Source organism: Chiloscyllium punctatum, chromosome 32, assembly GCF_047496795.1.
Source record: "Chiloscyllium punctatum isolate Juve2018m chromosome 32, sChiPun1.3, whole genome shotgun sequence".
Taxonomy (NCBI): Eukaryota; Metazoa; Chordata; class Chondrichthyes; order Orectolobiformes; family Hemiscylliidae; genus Chiloscyllium; species Chiloscyllium punctatum.
The window spans coordinates 43,618,632-43,638,687 of NC_092770.1; the positions used below are offsets into that span (position 1 = coordinate 43,618,632).

Sequence of the window (20,056 nt, forward strand, 5' to 3'; positions counted from 1 at the left end):
TAGTGAGGACAGGAATAGGAGGATAGAGCAGATGAATGCATGGCTGAGGAGCTGGTGTATGGGAGAAGGATTCACATATTTGGATGATTGGAAGTGATCTGTACAAGAAGAACAGATTGCACCTAAATTGGAAGGGGACTAATATACTGGCTGGGAAGTTTGCTAGAACTGCTTGGGAGGATTTAAACTAGTAAGGTGGGGGGGTGGGACCCAGGGAGATAGTGAGGAAAGAGATCGATCTGAGACGGGTACAGTTGAGAACAGAAGTGAGTCAAACAGTCAGGGCAGGAGGGACAAGTAGGACAAATAAATTAAACTGCATTTATTTCAATGCAAGGGGCCTAATAGGGAAGGCAGATGAACTCAGGGCATGGTTAGGAACATGGGACTGGGATATCATAGCAATTACAGAAACATGGCTCAGGGATGGACAGGACTGGCAGCTTAATGTTCCAGGATACAAATGCTACAGGAAGGATAGAAAGGGAGGCAAGAGAGGAGGGGGAGTGGCATTTTTGATAAGGGATAGCATTACAGCTGTGCTAAGGGAGGATATTACCGGAAATACATCCTGGGAAGTTATTTGGGTGGAACTGAGAAATAAGAAAGGGATGATCACCTTATTGGGATCACCTTATAGAACCCCTAATAGTCAGAGGGAAACTGAGAAACAAACTTGTAAGGAGATCTCAGCTATCTGTAAGAATAATAGGGTGGTTATGGTAGGGGATTTTAACTTTCCAAACATCGACTGGCACTGCCATAGTGTTAAAGGTTTAGATGGAGAGGAATTTCTTAAGTGTGTACAAGACAATTTTCTGATTCAGTATGTGGATGTACCTATTAAAAAAGGTGCAAAACTTGACCTACTCTTGGGAAATAAGGCAGGGCAGGTGACTGAGGTGTCACTGGGGGAGCACTTTGGGGCCAGTGACCATAATTCTATTAGTTTTAAAATAGTGATGGAAAAGGATAGACCAGATCTAAAAGTTGAAGTTCTAAATTGGAGAAAGGCCAATTATGACGGTATTAGGCAAGAACTTTCAAAAGCTGATTGGAGGCAGATGTTCACAGGTAAAGGGACGGCTGGAAAATGGGAAGCCTTCAGAAAAGAGACAACAAGAATCCAGAGAAAGTATATTCCTGTCAGGGTGAAAGGGAAGGCTGGTAGGTATAGGAATGCTGGATGACTAAAGAAATTGTGGGTTTGGTTAAGAAAAAGAAGGAAGCATATGTCAAGTATAGACAGGATAGATCGAGTGAATCCTTAGAAGAGTATAAAGGAAGTAGGAGTATACTTAAGAGGGAAATCAGGAGGGCAAAAAGGGGACATGGGATAGCATTGGCAAGTAGAATTAAGGAGAATCCAAAGGGGTTTTACAAGTATATTAAGGACAAAAGGGTCACTAGGGAGAGAATAGGGCCCCTCAAAGATCATATTCTGGGTTGGTGGTGCTGGAAGAGCACAGCAGTTCAGGCAGCATCCAAGGAGCAGCGAAATTGACGTTTCGGGCAAAAGCCCTTCATCAGGATGAAGGGCTTTTGCCCGAAACGTCGATTTCGCTGCTCCTTGGATGCTGCCTGAACTGCTGTGCTCTTCCAGCACCACTAATCCAGAATTTGGTTTTCAGCATCTGCAGTTATTGTTTTTATCCCTCAAAGATCAGCAAGGTGGCCTTTGTATGGAGCCACAGAAAATGGGGGAGATACTAAATGGATAGTTTGCATCAGTATTTACTGTGGAAAAGGATATGGAGGATATAGACTGTAGGGAAATAAATGGTGACATCTTGAAAAATGTTCAGATTACAGAGGAGGAAGTGCTGGATATCTTGAAACGGTTAAAGGTGGATAAATCCCCAGGACCTGATCAGGTGTACCTGAGTACTCTGTGGGAAGCTAGAGAAGTGATTGCTGGGCCTCTTGTTGAGATATTTGTATCATCGATAGTCACAGGTGAGGTGCCAGAAGACTGGAGGTTGGCAAACATGGTGCCACTGTTTAAGAAGGGTGGTAAGGACAAGCCAGGGAACTATAGACCAGTGAGCCTGACCTCGGTGGTGGGCAAGTTGTTGGAGCGAATCCTGAGGAACAGCATGTACATGTATTTGGAAAGGCAAGGACTGATTCGGATAGTCAACATGGCTTTGTGCGTGGGAGATCATGTCTCACAAACTTGATTGAGTTTTTTGAAGAAGTAACAAAGAGGATTGATGAGGGCAGAGCAGTAGATGTGATCTATATGGACTTCAGTAAGGAGTTCGACAAAGCTCCCCATAGGAGACTGATTAGCAAGGTTAGATCTCATGGAATAGAGGGAGAACTAGCCATTTGGATACAGAACTGGCTCAAAGGTTGAAGACAGAGGGTGGTGGTGGAGGGTTGTTTTTCAGACTGGAAGCTTGTGACCAGTGGAGTGCCACAAGGATCGGTGCTGGGTCCACTACTTTTTGTCATTTACATAAATGATTTGGATGCGAGCATAAGAGGTACAGTTAGTAAGTTTGCAGATGACACCAAAATTGGAGGTGTAGTGGATAGCGAAGAGGGTTACCTCAGATTACAACAGGATCTGGACCAGATGGGCCAATGGGCTAAGTGGCAGATGGTGTTTAATTCAGATAAATGTGAGGTGCTGCATTATGGGAAAGCAAATCTTAGCAGGACTTATACACTTAATGGTAAGGTCCTAGGGAGTGTTGCTGAACAAAGAGACCTTGGAGTGCAGGTTCATAACTCCTTGAAAGTGGAGTCGCAGGTAGATAGGATAGTGAAGAAGGTGTTTGGTATGCTTTCTTTTATTGGTCAGAGTATTGAGTACAGGAGTTGGGAGGTCATGTTGCAGCTGTACAGGACATTGGTTAGGCCACTGTTGGAATATTGCGTGCAATTCTGGTCTCCTTCCTATTGGGAAGATCTTGTGAAACTTGAAAGGGTTCATAAAAGATTTACAAGGATATTGCCGGGGTTGGAGGATCTGAGCTACAGGGAGAGGCTGAACAGGCTGGGGCTGTTTTCCCTGGAGCATCGGAGGCTGAGGGGTGACCTTACAGAAGTTTACAAAATTATGAGGGGCATGGATAGGGTAAATAGACAAAGTCTTTACCCTGGGCTCGGGGAGTCCAGAGCTAGAGGGCATAGGTTTAGGGTGAGAGGAGAAAGATATAAAAGAGACCTAAAGGGCAACGTTTTCACGCAGAGGGGAGTACGTGTCTGGAATGAGCTGCCAGAGGATGTGGTGGAGGCTGGTACAATTGCAACATTTAAGAGGCATTTGCATGGGTATATGAATAGGAAGGGTTTGGAGGGATATGGGCCGGGTGCTGGCAGGTGGGACTAGATTGTGTTGGATTATTTGGTCTGCATGGATGGGTTGGACCGAAGGGTCTGTTTCCATGCTGTACATCTCTATGACTCTAAATATCTGCTTATTCCAAATCCTTGATTCCCTTTTGCCAACCAGTTCTGTATCCATGTCAGTACATTACCTCCAATCTGGTATGCTTTAACTTTACCTGCTAATCTCTTATGGGACCTCAGCAAATGCCTTCTGAAAGTCCAAGCTGACCACATTCATTGGTTTCCCCCATATCAACTCGACCTGTTGTGTCGCCATAATCTTACTGGGGTTGCTGTCTTATCAGAGAAAAGTGACTGCTGGTGATTTAACCCAAGGGCCACCACACCTCAAGCAAGGGAAGAGGTTGAGAAACATCCTCAAAAAATTCCAGTAGATTTGTCAAGCATAACATCCATTTTATTTCCATGTTGACACTGTCCAGTCCTGTCACTGTGCTGTGCTGGCATAACTTTAATAATGGACTCTAGCATTTTCCCTACTCCGGCTGACCATCTACAATCCCTGTTTTCTCTTCACTGGCTTTTTTAAAAATAGTGAAATTACATTAGCTATTTCCAAATCCATAGGAACTGTCCCAGAGTCTACAGAATCATGACAGATGGCCACCAATGCATCCACCCTATCTCAGGCCACTTCTTTCAGTACTCTGGAATGTGGGTTATTGGCCCAGGGGATTTCTTGGCCTTTAATCCCATTAATTTCTCTAACACCATTTCCCGACCAGTACTGATTTCCTTCAGTCTCTCCCTTTCTTTACTCTGTTAACTCTGCCATTTTTGCAAGTTATTTGTGTCTTCCTTTGTGAAGACAAAAGCAAATATGAAATTTAGTTAGTCTGCTGTTTCTTTGTTCCCCATCCTAAGTTCCCTTGCTTTTGATTGCATGGGACTTGCATTCAGATTCTCTGTCTGTGGGATTTGTGTCGTACAGACTGGTATAAAAGGATTTGCTGATCCTCAGTATGTCAGACTGAGATGACATGCCCAAGCCACGTTGCTCCTTTAGCTTGCTGAGCACAGAGCTCTCCGAGTGCACCTCCTGGAAGGAGAAACACTGAGCACATCCTATCCTGCTCCACGGTGCAGACCCTGCACTGGAAGATTATCTTGGAGGCCTCCAAGGCAAACCGTGAGGTGTGCTGGCCCGTTACCTCCTTGAGATCCTCCAGGACACCGGCCCCCATCACCTGCAACAGCACTTGGAAAAGGAGGCTTTTCTGCAGTTTGGACAGTTTTCCCCTTACTCTCTGCTTGAGCTCCCTCTCCCTCTCCGACTGATCTCACTCTGATCCCACGCCCTCTCCCTCTCCCGCTCCGACTGAGCTCGCTCTGCTCCCGCTCCCGCTCCCTCTCCCTCTCTGACTGAGCTCACCGTGCTCCCTCTCCCCCCCTCCCTCCCCCCTCCCTCCCCCCATCTCTTCCCCCCTCTCTCGCTCTCTCTCTCTCTCTCTTCCCTCTCTCTTCCCTCTCTCTCTCTCCTCTTCCCTCTCTCTCTCTCTTCCCTCTCTCTCCTCTCTCTCTCTCTCTCCTCCCCCTCTCTCTCTCTCTCTCCTCTCTCTTCCCCCCCTCTCTCTTCCCCCCCCCTCTCTCTTCCCCCCCTCTCTCTTCCCCCCCCTCTCTCACCCCCCCCCTCTCCTCCCCCCCCCCCCTCCACCCCCCCCCTCTCACCCCCCCCCCCCACTCCCCCCCCCTCACACCCCCCCCTCACTCCCCCCCCTCTCTCCCCCCCTCACTCTCCCCCCCTCTCTCACCCCCCACTCTCTCCCCCCCCCTCTCTCCCCCCCCCCTCTCTCCCCCCCCCCTCACTCCCCCCCCTCTCTCTCCCCCCCCTCTCTCTCCCCCCCCTCTCTCTCCCCCCCCCTCTCTCCGCCCCCCTCTCTCTCCCCCCCCCTCTTCTTCCCCCCCCCTCTTCTTCCCCCCCCCCTCTTCTTCCCCCCCCCTCTCTTCTTCCCCCCCTCTCTTCTTCCCCCCCTCTCTTCTTCCCCCCCCTCTCTTCTTCCCCCCCTCTCTTCCCCCCCCCTCTCTTCCCCCCCCCTCTCTTCCCCCCCCTCCTTTCCCCCCCCCCTCCTTTCCCCCCCCTCCTTTCCCCCCCCCTCCTTCCCCCCCCCCTCCTTTCCCCCCCCCCTCCTTTCCCCCCCCCTCCTTCCCCCCCCCCTCCTTTCCCCCCCCCTCCTTTCCCCCCTCTCTCTTCCCCCCTCTCTCTTCCCCCCTCTCTCTTCCCCCCTCTCTCTTCCCCCCCTCTCTCTTCCCCCCCTCTCTCTTCCCCCCCCCCTCTCTTCCCCCCCCCCTCTCTTCCCCCCCTCTCTTCCCCCCCTCTCTTCCCCCCCCTCCCTCTCTTCCCCCCCCCCTCTCTTCCCCCCCCCTCTCTTCCCCCCCTCTCTTCCCCCCCTCTCTTCCCCCCCTCTCTCTTCCCCCCTCTCTCTTCCCCCCCCCTCTCTTCCCCCCCCCTCTCTTCCCCCCCCTCTCTTCCCCCCCCCTCTCTTCCCCCCCCCTCTCTTCCCCCCCCCTCTCTTCCCCCCCCCTCTCTTCCCCCCCCCTCTCTTCCCCCCCCCTCTCTTCCCCCCCCCTCTCTTCCCCCCCCCTCTCTTCCCCCCCCCTCTCTTCCCCCCCCCTCTCTTCCCCCCCCCTCTCTTCCCCCCCCCTCTCTTCCCCCCCCCTCTCTTCCCCCCCCCCTCTCTTCCCCCCCCCTCTCTTCCCCCCCCCTCTCTTCCCCCCCCCTCTCTTCCCCCCCCCCTCTCTTCCCCCCCCCTCTCTTCCCCCCCCCTCTCTTCCCCCCCCCCTCTCTTCCCCCCCCCTCTCTTCCCCCCCCCTCTCTTCCCCCCCCCTCTCTTCCCCCCCCTCTCTTCCCCCCCCCTCTCTTCCCCCCCCCCTCTCTTCCCCCCCCCTCTTCCCCCCCCCCTCTCTTCCCCCCCCCTCTCTTCCCCCCCCCTCTCTTCCCCCCCCTCCCTCTCTGACTGAGCTCACCCTGCTCCCTCTCCCTCTCCGACTGAGCTCGCCCTGCTCCCTCTCCCTCTCCCTCTCTGACTGAGCTCACCCTGTTCCTTCTCCCTCTCCGACTGAGCTCACCCTGCTCCCTCTCCCTCTCCCTCTCTGACTGAGCTCACCCTGCTCCTTCTCCCTCTCCGACTGAGCTCGCCCTGCTCCCTCTCCCTCTCCCTCTCTGACTGAGCTCACTCTGCTCCTTCTCCCTCTCCGACTGAGCTCACCCTGCTCCCTCTCCCTCTCCCTCTCTGACTGAGCTCACTCTGCTCCTTCTCCCTCTCCGACTGAGCTCGCCCTGCTCCCTCTCCCTCTCCCTCTCTGACTGAGCTCACTCTGCTCCTTCTCCCTCTCCGACTGAGCTCACCCTGCTCCCTCTCCCTCTCCCTCTCTGACTGAGCTCACTCTGCTCCTTCTCCCTCTCTGACTGAGCTCACCCTGCTCCCTCTCCCTCTCCCTCTCTGACTGAGCTCACTCTGCTCCTTCTCCCTCTCCCTCTCCCTCTCCGACTGAGCTCACTCTGCTCCCGCTCCCTCTCCCTCTCCCTCTCCCTCTCCGACTGAGCTCGCTCTGCTCCCTCTCCCCCCTCTTAGTGGGTGGCACGGTGGCACAGTGATTAGCACTGCTGCCTCACAGCACTGGAGATCCGGGTTCGATTCCAGCCTTGGGTGACTGTGTGGAGTTTGCACGTTCTCCCCGTGACTGTGTGGGTTTCCTCCGGGTGCTCTGGTTTCCTCCCACAGTCCAAAGATGTGCAGGTCAGGTGAATTTGCCATGCTAAATTGCCCGTAGTGTTAGGTAAAGGGTAAATGTAGGGGTATGGGTGGGTTGCGCTTCAGCGGGTCGGTGTGGACTTGTTGGGCCGAAGGTAAAAACAATGACTGCAGATGCTGAAAACCAAATACTGGATTAGTGGTGCTGGAAGAGCACAGCAGTTCAGGCAGCATCCAAGGAGCAGCGAAATCAATGTTTCGGGCAAAAGCCCTTCATCAGGAATAAAGGCAGTGAGCCTGAAGCGTGGAGAGATAAGCTAGAGGAGGGTGGGGGTGGGGAGAGAGTAAGCATGGAGTACAATGGGTGAGTGGAGGAGGGGATGAAGGTGATAGGTCAGGGAGGAGAGGGTGGAGTGGATAGGTGGAAAAGGAGATAGGCAGGTAGGACAAGTCCGGACAAGTCAAGGAGACAGTGCTGAGCTGGAAGTTTGAAACTAGGATGAGGTGGGGGAAGGGGAAATGAGGAAGCTGTTGAAATCCACATTGATGCCCTAGGGTTGAAGTGTTCCGAGGCGGAAGATGAGGCGTTCTTCCTCCAGGCGTCTGGTGGTGAGGGAGCGGCGGTGAAGGAGGCCCAGGACCTCCATGTCCTCGGCAGAGAGTGGGAGGGGGAGTTGAAATGTTGGGCCACGGGGCAGTTTGGTTGATTGGTGCGGGTGTCTCGGAGATGTTCCCTAAAGCGCTCTGCTAGGAGGCGTCCAGTCTCCCCAATGTAGAGGAGGCCACATCGGGAGCAACGGATACAATAAATGATATTAGTGGATGTGCAGGTGAAACTTTGATGGATGTGGAAGGCTCCTTTAGGGCCTTGGATAAAGGTGTTGGGCCGAAGGGCCTGTTTCCACACTGTAATGTAATGTAATCTCTCCCGCTCCAACTGAGCTCACTCTGCTCCCTCTCCCTCTCCGTCTCCCTCTTCGACTGAGCTCGCTCTGCTCCCTCTCCCTCTCCCGCTCCCACTGAGCTCGCTCTACTCCCTCTCCCTCTCCGATTGAGCTCGCTCTGCTCCCTCTCCCTCTCCGTCTCCCTCTTCGACTGAGCTCGCTCTGCTCCCTCTCCCTCTCCCGCTCCCACTGAGCTCGCTCTACTCCCTCTCCCTCTCCAATTGAGCTCGCTCTGCTCTCTCTCCCTCTCCGTCTCCCTCTTCGACTGAGCTCGCTCTGCTCCCTCTCCCTCTCCCTCTTCGACTGAGCTCGCTCTGCTCCCTCTCCCTCTCCCTTTCCGATTGAGCTCGCTCTGCTCCCTCTCCCCCTCCCACTCTAACTGAGCTCGCTCTGCTCCCTCTCTTGCTAATAGGCTCAATCAATTATTTTGTTTGTAATCCGAAATGGGGACGATAATGGACAGTCAGAAGGGGCCGAGAAACCGAACTGTTTCTATTTGTATTTCTGGGCCAGCAGGAGAGAGTCTCTAAGATCATTTGTTTAAAGGAAGGATATTACCTAAGTTCTGAAGTTAAGACAGATTTTGGGTATTGTCGAAAACTGAAGGGTTTGTTTCGTGAATTCCAGGACCTGCACGTGTGCGACCAAATGTTGTCTAACTTGGCAACTTGTCTGTGGACAATATTCTAAGTGCACGAACAATGTGGCCATCCCTGACAATTCAGGCTTCCCTTACAGATCATCCATTAAGGAGTACCTGGATAAAACCATGTCCAATACCTGTATCACCAACACTCAAATCATAGCTTCCAATAACAACTTCCAGCCTCTGCCTTCTTTGTACCTCTTCCACTTTCCTTGGTTGCCATGATTCTGGTAGATCCTCCTCCTCCATCTCTTCCTGTCAGTCATTCCTCTACCAATCCCACTGGATTTCAGCCTCTTGCTGTTGCATTTTCCATCCAGTCTTGGGTCTTTCTCAGCTTTTTCTTCTTGGAAGTCCCATTTCCATCAGTCCCTCATCATGTTTCCCCTCTGCAACAGATGATCGCTTTTCAATCCCCTTCTCATAGCTTCTTCCAATGCCCCGCCCCCCCATAATCTTCACTGACCCTCTAATGTTTCGGATCTTGTCTTCTTTTATATCTCCATGTTTGGCACAACAGCGGGCATAAGCAAGTTGCCAAAGATTTCCAATAATACCAACAATTACCCATCGTCTTGGGTACATTAGTCAGGGATAAATATAGGGTTGGGGTTGGGTCTGGGTGGGTTACTCTTCAGAGGGCCTGTTCCCATACTGTAGGGAATCTAGTCTAAAAATCTAAACGTTATGGTACAGACAGCTGCACACAGGGTGCTAACACTTTCAATAGCTTATCTGGCCTGACACCAATTGTTACAGTTAACCTGAGAATGTAACTTTTAAAAAAACGTTTTGTGATTTACACATGAAAGAAGTGAAACTATCATGGTCATTCCAACAGATGAGAGACTCAACAAACAATCAAGGTATTTTCAATGTATAATTTCAGTTACATCACACTATAAACTTTTGCTATAAATTCTGTGTCTTACAATTGTGTCCTCCACAACCGCCTGATGAAGGAGCAGCACTCCGAAAGCTAGTGCTTCCAAATAAACCTGTTGGCCCATAACCTGGTGTTGTGTGATTTTTAACTTTGAACACCCCGGTCCAACACCAGCACCTCCAAATCATAATCTAAAAATGTTTTTGTATAATATGACACCTTTTAAACCTAGAAAATGGAGAAACTATGGCCTGACACTCGTATCTGATCTGCCTCTTTAAGCATCTTGAGGTCCTCCGATAGAAAGCCTGGTGTTGATCTGGAATGTTTCAGTCTGGCCCCTCAGGAAGATTAGCCACAGAAGATTGTGTTTTCGCCTCTATGCACTTGCAGTGTGCTTCATCCAGTGGTCAACACCAGGAGTGAAATATACACCCTCCTGCCACCAAATGGGATCCACAAACTTTGTTGAATATTGTGCACGGCCAAAAGTTAGACCACAGTTTGAAATCTGAGATTCGTGGAGAAATAGTTTTTTTTCCTTGGAGCTGTGCCCAAAGGCATTTATCCCTTGAAGAGATTAAATAGATTCACAAGATCCTTGATGGTACAAGGTATATATAAAACAGCAGTGTGGAAGGAAACGACCCCAATCTGGCCTTTTTCTTGCTTGTGAGTGTAGTGCAGAGTGAAGGGGGGGGTGGGGGGGGGGCTTCCCCCTGACCCCCGGCTGGTATTGAACTGGAACCAGCTGAGGTGACTGCAGCAATCGCTGACGCAGGCTGTTGCCCCCACCCTTACAAGTTGCTTCTTCGAAATGAATCCAGTGCTTTTTTTTATTGTAAATTTCACAACTTATTTGCATATGACTGATCTTTCGTCGACCCGAGTTGTGAAATTTCCCGGCACTTGGGCTAATGCATGAGAAACGGGAGTGTCAGCGATCGGTACACGCCCCAACTCGTTATCCTGCCCGCCCAAAGGCAGGAGCTGTGGTTGGGGCGCTGCTGTGCCCAGTGGACACACAGAGGTGGAGATGTTTCCCTCCCTCCGTCGAAACAGGCAAACCTCAACACCGTGCCCTTACAGTGATCCGGAAATGACAATGATCCAGGATGGAGAGGAGGGGGGAGGAGGAGGAGGAGGGGGGGAAAGAAAGGCGTGGAGAGGGGAGGTAGTTGGGTTTTGGCGAGGGGGTTGGGTGGGGAAAGGGGTTTGGTAAAAAGGGACGGGAAAGGGGAAAGGAGGAGGAGAGGATTGGAGGAGAGGAGACAAGGGGTAGGGAGGAGGAGGAGGATCAAAGTGGCTAAGGAGGAGATAGAGGGGAACTAGGATGGAGAGGGGAGGAGGAGATCCCAGTGAGATTGTGTAAAGGAGGATGGGGAGGGTGGTGAGAGGGGAGAGAAGGGCTATGGAGGAGAGAGTGACTCTCTGGAAGGGGGCTGGGTAGCAGTAGAGGGGGTGAATGGAATTGGGGGAAAATGAGAGGGAAGTAAGAAGCAGGGAGAGTGGGGCTGGTGATTGCAGGAGGTGGAGGTGGAGTGAGGGTAAGGGTAGTGTAGGGTAGGGAAGGGCAATAAGGTTGAGGAGGGATGGTAAAGGGGTTGGGGAGGTCAATATTGGGTTGGGCTTGTGGAGGAGAAGGAATGTGGTGGAATTTGGGGAAGGGACTGGGAGAAGAAGGATATATAGCAAGGGGGGGGTGATGAAGGAGGAGAAGTAAGGAAGTGAGGAGAGTGGAAGGGGAAAATGAAGGAAGGAAGGGGAGGAATGGACAGATGAGAGATGAGGTTGGAGGGGAAGAGAGACATGTCTATAGGAGAGGTAGGGGAGTGTCAGAAGGAATGAAGGACTGAGGGAGGGAGGGGTTATAAGAGAGAACTGGAAGAAGTCATAGAATCCCTACAGTGTGGAAACAGGCCACAAGCCCACACTGACCCTCCGAAGAGCAACCCACCCAGATTCATTCCCTGATCCTATTGCTCTACATTTATCCCTGACTCATGTACCTAACCTTCACTCCCTGAACATTATGGGCAACTTAGCATGGACAATTCACCTAACCTGCACATCTTTGGACTGTGGGAGGAAACTGGAGCACCTGGAGGAAACCCACGCAGACACGGGGAGAATGTGCAAACTCCACACAGACAGTTGCTTGAGGCTGGGCTGGTATCAAACCTGGGTCCCTGGTACTGAGAGGCAATAATGCTAACCACTGAGCCACCGTGACGCCCAATAAGTGGTGCAGAGTCTGGTGGGGAGGGGGCATAGGAGAGCAAGGGATGGTGGAAGATGAGAAGAAAAAGTTGGGGAGTGGGGGAGTGGTAGATGGGGGTGGGAAAGAATGTCAGAAGAGGAAGAGGGACCCTTCATCACCATTCACAATTATTTGTCTATTTTTGGAGGCACACGAACACAGCATTGCCAACTTGAATGTGCAGAAATAATCTCTCCTGAGTTTTCTCAGATCTTCAGTTTAAGAGAGTGACCCCAGGAGACAGTGTACTGGATGTTTTATACTGTAACTCCAGGCCAGTTTAAAATCACTGTTTGAAGGTGTCTCAGCATTTCCTCAATATTCCTGTGACATTAGTTTGGAAACGTTTCAATATTGAAGATCATGCTTTCTTTGTACAGAGTCAGATTTGTTAGTGCGGTTTAGTGGTTTCTTAATGTTGTTTCTACTTAGACTAAGAGGAAAGTCCATAAAATTGCAACAGAAAATGCCGGAAATATTTCTCAGGATGTGAAGTTTTGATCATCAACCTGAAACTTTTAACTCTTGTTCTCTCCACAGATACTGCCTAACCTGCTGAGTACTTCCAGCTTTTATTTCAGATGTTCAGCAGCTGGAGTATTTTGTGTTATTGAGCTGCCTGTGTAACTTGTTCAAAAATCCAGAAAGCACAGAACAGAAATTGTAAACTAATCACTGTGTGCACAGAATTGTTGCTGGTATTATATTAACCCATGGCAAGCAGCAACATGATCTGTGTTTATAGATTTTGTTTTATTTAAAGCTTAATTATGGTTAAATGGAAAGGGGGAGGGAGAGAGAATATTTCGTGTTTACATTAGCAGTAAAGTCCTGCCGTATTATCAAACGGTTGCCAATGACTGAAACAATATTTGGACTGTCGAGTTGTTGCCCCTTTAATAGCACGTTTGATGTGCCTGAAACTGTAGAATGTGTGTTTATTGTAGTCTTGGCCCAGTACAGTTGGAGAGGGGACAACGGTTGCTATGGCAACAAAACTGTTCAGAGGCAGCTGGTGATTAGTTCAATGGAAAGAAGTCAAGGGAGGTCAAAGGAGGGAGGTGTGGGAATAGGGAGGCAGGGGCTGAGTACAGACGTCAGAGCCAGTAAACTGGAGGCCACTGAAGAAAGGGAGTGTGCAAAAGAAGGATGACAGAGAGGAAGCTCCAAAAAGACCTGAAACAAAGCAAGCTCCCGGTGAACCAAGCATTCCCTCTCACTGGCTGAGACATGGAGTTTCCTAGCGAAGGTCCTCGGCTCTAAAGCAAACCAAAGGCAGAAGGAGTCGATTTTACTTCCCTCGCCCCCCTCCCCCAGTTCATCCCAAGTGAAGTTTTTTTTTGGAAAAGGAAATACAGGCAAATGCTGCCTAATTGGGTTATTTGTTGCAGGAATGAAGCTGCAAGCAACAGAGTTTCACCAGCAACCAGAATCGGTGAGGTAGGCAATTCCACAAATTGAGTAATTTTCTGTTTTCCTCCCATGTGTTGGATTATAACCGACCCTGACAAAAGACAGAGCTGAGTTTCAAAGAGAGTCTGAGTTGAAAAGCGCTGGGGGTAGGGTAGGGAGATATCATGTGAATGTACCGAGAGACTCTTCGCTTCAGGGCAAACAGACTTTCAGCTAGAGCCCAGTTCATTTTTTGCAACCATTCCATGTTTATGAATACTTTATTTTTTAATCATCTGAATTTAAGTAACTGGTTAAATATGTATGGATGACCTATTCCTAACCCAGGCTTCCTGTAGAATACGTGTCTGCTATCTGTAGAGTGTTCTGTGAAGTTTTAACCCTCTGGTCGCTGGAATGACGGTTTGGTAGAGTTTTTATCCTGCTCTCTTGAGAAGTTACTGATACTTGTGTAGATCACTGATTAAGTTCCTGCTTTTTTCTGAAGTATGTTCTCACCCTCCCCTAGGGTTCGCTCCCCGAAGGTCTGCTGCGCATGATTCCTTAAAACATCTCCCATTCCCAAGCTTCAGTGCTGTCCTCTGGGGAGCTAATAGGGGCTACACAAGTAGTTTAAGTGCCAACTTTTTATACTGTAGACGGGGAAAACCCACAATCCTTTTCCCAAACCCGGTAACTGAAACTAAAAACCTGTAGCTTCTGATGAGAGTTGGTGAAAGAATCTCGGTCATATCTGAAACATTGCTGCGTTCTTTTGAGTTACTCAGTCAGGGTCCCTGCATGCTGCTTTTGTGTGCCCTTCAGATGAAACAGCCAGTAGAGTTGACGCTTTCGAGATTACGCGTAATATAAGACACTCAATAGACTGAAGCATTCAGACGAACACCTGCCACTGGTCTGGTTTGTGTGCAAAACACGAGCTCTGCACCTTTTTCTGTCTATCATCAGTTTTTTTCAGAATAAAATGCAGTTGAAATATTTATTTTTAAGCTTCAATATAATGTGGAAGGACAGCATTCCTCTGTGAAAATCTTTGGCAAGTGTTTGCTTTAGGGATGGATGTTAATTACTCTGAGGAAAATCAGAGCCTTGAGATGCTGTTACTAATTCAGCATATTGAGTCCAGTTATTGTACTGTGCTCAGCTGGTGATGATTCTAGTGCATGAGATTTGAAGATAAAAATGGTGTGGTTCTTTTCCTCATTTTTTCATCTGACTTTTTCCACTTTGTCAATCTTGTTTCAAACATAATCCCAAAGTAATCAGAATTGTATCCAAACAACATATAAGGGTTTCGAGGAGATGGGTGCTTGAATTTACAGTAGAGATTGCCTCCACAGATTTATGAGTAAATGCTGAATTTGCCCTGCCAATTCTATTGTGTATTGTGTATGAATGACTTAGCCAGGATGTGATGTTATTTGTGTGCTTACTGTAAGACAGTGAGAGTAAATGAGAGTACACACAAAGCATGCTATAGAGTCATGGAGTTTATTTTTGTTATGTAGTATATTACCTTCATGATTTGATTCACTTTTAAAGAGGGTGCCTCAGTGTACCTTGTGAGGAGAAACTCACAAACCAGCTAATTTTAACAAGAAAGTTCTGCAGACAGTGTTCTTTGCATTGCTGAATGGGTTTTAAAGTGAATCTTTCTCTACATTGATTTGTCTTTGGAGCTAAAATTGGAACTTACTTTTTTGTCTCTAAAATTCAAAATGTTGTGAAAAAGTTTGATTCATTTAACATCAACCACAATAACAGAGGTTTACAATGCTATTTAGGTGCTGGTGGCAATCCCATGTAGGTACCTTTTTTTAAAAAAGAAAATAAATCTATAATGCAACACATGAAGGTTATGTTTGTTTAGTGAAATAAGACCTAGCCGTGTAACTTATACCAATTCAGCACCTTCTTGCGTCAGACTCCCTATGCTTTGAAAGCAAACCTGTAGATGATTTTAAATCTTGCGTATATCCGACATATGAGACATGTCCTTTAACATGTCTGATTCATCAGGTTTCTGGGATAGCTGAGTTTTTTTGTTTCTTTTGGAGAAGGTGAGAATTATTTTGAGGAATAGGTTGGTTTTGTTGGTAGCAATTTAGTTTACCTACAAGTCAAGAAAGATGGTATGTCCAAATTCACTTCAAATCATTGGCATATAGTATGAAGAGCCATTTCGTTGAAATGTTAGGGAAGGGCTACATTGCCAACCATTCCATCCTTCAGTTCAGAGCTAAAGCTAAACCCCTGCTTGTTTGTTTTGATGGATGGGAAAATAATAGAAAATCTCATTATCTGAAGAAGAAGAGCATTATAGTCATGACAATTCTTGCTTCAGCATACACCATCAAAACAACTGGATGAATAGATCATTCAGATCTATTTTTGTTCATGGGACATAGTGGTTCACAAATTATTGGCCATCTCTGGTTGTGGTGACTCTGGTTGTCTGATGCATTGAATGCTAATATGTAAAAATAAATTATTAAAACATGATCTAGCTGTATTACGTTTACAGAACTTTAAAGTTTTCAGTTGGCATTAGGTTTGTCTTCCAAGATATGGAAAGACCTCAACTTTCAGCACTTGACCCTCCCATTTGATGGCCATGTGAGTTGGATTGCATCTCATGTGAAACTTATTCAACTCTTTAGTATTTCTGGAGTAGATAGTCCACATTTCACAGGTACATTAAAGGGTTCATATTATCACAGTTTTGTGTGCTTTTCTGTAGGTTTGATTCCTCATTGCCTCCACAGATTTATGAGTAAATGCTGAATTTGCCCTGCCAATTCTACTTGCTGCCTCACTGGCAATTTCTGGAGATTATTCTTCTGTGATAGTAAAGTTATCTACATCCTGCTGGATTGTGTGATTGATAATTATAGCATGTGGGGCATCGTGAGACTTTAACAATGGTTGGTGAAATATTTCTGCCTTCATCAAGTTGACGGTCTTCTCTCAGTCATCAGCCCTTTTGAAAAAAACAGACCATGATTGGCTGAAGGCTATGTTCAGAAAATGACATGTGGGCACAATCATGTCCCATCACTGCCATTAAAAAGCATGGCAGCAAAGAAATAGGTCATCACAGCATTTTAAACAGTAGTTATTTATAATTATTAACTATTTTCTATCTGTTCACAAAGACACTATCAGGCTATTATATCAAATCACATATAAATTAATGTATGGTCTTTAATTGACCTGGCAATGGTCCTATGATGAAGAGTCTCTGTTTGGTCATACTCCACGGTTTGTGATTTTCTTGACTTGCACTTGAGGAGCTTCCCTATTTACATCTGTATATCTGAATAGTCTTGTACTAAAAGAAGTATTTTTATTTCACACTGGGTTACCTTTGATCAATTGTGTTTGGAGCAGCACGGTGGCTCAGTGGTTAGCACTGCTGCCTCACAGCGCCAGAGACCCGGATTCAATTCCCACCTCAGGCGACTGACTGTGTGGAGTTTGACCATTCTCCCCGTGTCTGTGTGAGTTTCCTCCCGGGTGCTCCAGTTTCCTCCCATAGTCCAAAAATGTACACGTTAGGTGAATTGACCATGCTAAATTGCCCATAGTGTTAGTCAGAGAGAAATGGGTCTAAGTGGGTTACTCTTCAGAGGGTCGGTGTGGACTTGTTGGCCTGTTTCCATACTGTAGGGAATCCTAATCTGAAAGATGTCTATAAGTTTGGTTTAAAAACAACAGAAAGGTTTACTACTGGGATTAGGTGAGGAGATCATTGAAAGACTATGTGGACTTAATTTTCACCAAATCTTTTCCTCAGTGACATAAGGTCTTTGTTTTGCAACTGGTAGCGATGCAAACATGCAGAGGAACATATGAATGAGAAGTTAATTCATTGCATCAGTGTTACTGTATGCTAATGCTAGACAGTGTGGTGCTAAAGTGCATCTCTGATGCATTGAATGCTAATATGTAAAAAAAACATTATCTAGCTGTATTACATTTACAAAACTTTAAAGTTTTCATATCACTGGAAAAAGGTAAAAGTCATGAGAGATACACATCTAACTAATAGAGAAAATGAATTTGCATGGATTATTCTTTCCTACAGATGAATGCATAGAATGGTGAAGTCATGTGACTTGAACAAAAGATTAGAGCTGAGGCAGACCATTACATTGTGCTTAACCCATAGCACAGGGTTGAGTATCAAGCTGGATTTATTGGCAGTGAAGAAGATTTTCTGCTGTGACTGGAAGAAGCCCTCTGCTCAAAGCATGCTGCAGATCACTGACTTAACACAAATGAGAATTTTATGAAGTTGGGAGTGAGTGACAGGCTCAAACTGTGCTGTAATCTGTCTCTTATTAGATGGGGTGCGGTCTGCTACTCCATTTCCAAACAGATTTTCCACTCCTCCTTTGCAGTGAGATTTTGATTTTCTCCTTGCTGGAGGTTTATCTGGTGTCCTTTGTCTTTGTTGCAGCTTTTACTGTGCCGAGAGTACCGCATTAATTTAAAAAAAAAGTGGAAAGATGGCTGGAATTCCTATTGTTTAACCAGGGAGCATGTCTGGCTTCTCACAATAGAATCAGTGTATTATGGTACCATCTTGTTCCTCGTAGTTTCCAACCCAAACAATTCATTTTTGCTTAAAAATAGAAGTGTTTACATTTTGTGGCAGTGGTGTCAGTTGATGAATGGATCCAGCTGGTAGAAAGCAGCATTTCTTTCCAGTGAGAAGGGTGCATTTCGTTTTGATGACTTGGCACATTCATACGTATTGTTGGTCTAGATAGTAATTTATCTTCAGGTGTTCAAATTTTTTTCAGGAAAAAAACAAGAAAACTTTTTTTTTGCAATGCAATGAAATGCCTGACTTAAACCCTTACCTTACAACTCCTGTCCAAACATTAACAAGAAGTGAAGGGAAAGTAATTGCCCTTGACATCAAAATAGCCTTTGATTCAGTGAGGCATCAAGGAGTCCAAGCAAAATTGGTTAATGAGAATTTAGATGAGGGATGGGGGATTTTGATCGGATGGAAATTATTTCCATTGTACTAGGCATGAAACCAGTCAAAGGGAAGATGGTTGTTGTTTTTGGAGGTCGTTTATCTCAGCCCCAGCCATCTCTGCAAAAGATTCTCAGGTTAGTAGCCCTACCCAATCATGTTCAACGCCTTCCTTAATGACCTTCCTTCCATCATAAAGTCAAACACTCGTTGCTGTAGTTTGGAGAAAGCTGTGCTGAAAGAGTTAATCTGGTATTGGCACTTATTATTTGTCATTTATGTTTGATGGAAGTGATTGTCAAGGTTTGGAAAGTATGTGACAGAGTAAGGGGGAAAAACATTGAGTTTTTTTCTCTTTTACGCCTTCCACCGTATGGACGTCACCCTCTGTCTCTTCATTCCCTTACCTACAGTAGGATGAGGTGATGCATCAAGAGTTGATAAAATCATGGTGAACGTAAGAGGTAGGAACAGGGATAGGCTATTCAATCCTTTGAGTCTGCTCCATTGTTCAATAGTCATTATTAATATGTTGCCTTAAATCCACTGCTCACTCTTGCAGCATATCCCTTAGTTCCTTAATAGGCAAAAGAGTATATATTTCCCCCTTGAATACATGGTTCTGATCCCAGCTGATGATGGTATTGGACCAGTCAGATTTGAGTCTGAATTCTTTATGGATCATATTTTGTTGGTTTTAATAAAATGGTCTTTCACCAAAATGCAAACATGCAAATTAGAGATTAGAGGTTAACAACAAAACTGGTGTTTATTATGGAAAAGAGATGAAGGTAAAATAGAATGAACGGAACTGTTTATGTATGACATAAATTAAAAGATTTAGAAACACACAATAAAGTATAATCCCATTAATTCCAAAAGCGCTCCTTTACATATTCACACCAGAGAGAATTCTCCTGTCTATCACCCGCATCGGGATTAGTTTAAGCCCATAAAACATAGAAGTAGAAGTTAGGCCATTCAGCCCATCAAGTCTGCTCCAGCATTCAATCATGGCTGATAGGTTTCTCAACCCCATTCTCCCACCTTCTCCCTGTAACCCTTGATCCCCTTGATAATCAAGAACCTAACAATCTCTGCCTTAAATACACTCAATGACCTGGGTTCCACAGGTCATAAGTTCCATAGATTCACCATCCTCTGGCTGAAGAAGTTTCTCCTTACATCTGTTCTAAAAGATCTTCCCTTTACTTTAGGACTATGTCCTCGGGTCCCAGTCTCTCCTATCAATGGAAACACCATCCCAACATTTACTTTTGTCCAGGCCTTTCAGTATTCTGTAAGTTTTAGTTAGATCCATATCCACCATCCTTCTACAGTCTTTCGAGTGTAAACCCAGACTACTCAAACATTCCTCATATGTTAAGCTTTTCATTCCTGGCACTGTTCTCATGAGTCTCCTCTGAACACGCTCCAGGGGCCAGTACATTCCTTCCCAAGATATGGGGCCCAAAACTGCACACAATACTCCAAATGTGGTCTGACCAAAGGCTTATATAACCTCAGAAGTACATCCCTGCTTGTCAAGTCCTCTCAAAATAAATGCCATTGTTGCATTTGCCTTCCTTATTACTGACTCAACCAGCAAGTTTACCTCGAGAGTATCCTGGACAAGAACTCCCAAGTCTCTTTACACTTCAGTCTTCTGAATTTTCTCCCCATTTAGAAAATAGTCCATGCCTCTTTTCTTCCTATCAAAGTGCATGACCTCACACATTCCCACGTTGTACTCCATCTGTCACTACTTTGCCCACTCTCTGAACCTGTCTAAATCATTCTGCAGCCACCCCCTCCCTCCCTCAATGCTACCTGTCCCTCTACCTATCTTTGTGTTGTCTGCAAAC

At 46.9% G+C, this 20,056-nt stretch overlaps 1 protein-coding gene across 4 annotated transcripts in view; it reads left to right on the forward strand.

Annotated features, from left to right (window-relative positions):
* Window positions 1-20,056, forward strand: part of LOC140458118 (DENN domain-containing protein 2A) — a 144,056-nt gene that overhangs the window by 18,550 nt on the left and 105,450 nt on the right. The window contains exon 1 of one of the 4 annotated variants that reach the window (XM_072552213.1): window positions 12,883-13,228. The exons of 1 other annotated variant lie outside the window; for it this stretch is intronic. In XM_072552213.1, the coding sequence (XP_072408314.1) occupies window positions 13,182-13,228 (47 nt within the window). In that variant the 5' untranslated portion in view covers window positions 12,883-13,181. Of the gene's footprint in view, window positions 1-12,882; window positions 13,229-20,056 lie in introns of those variants that run through there. 2 more of the 4 variants (XM_072552211.1, XM_072552210.1) reach the window with 2 other exon arrangements.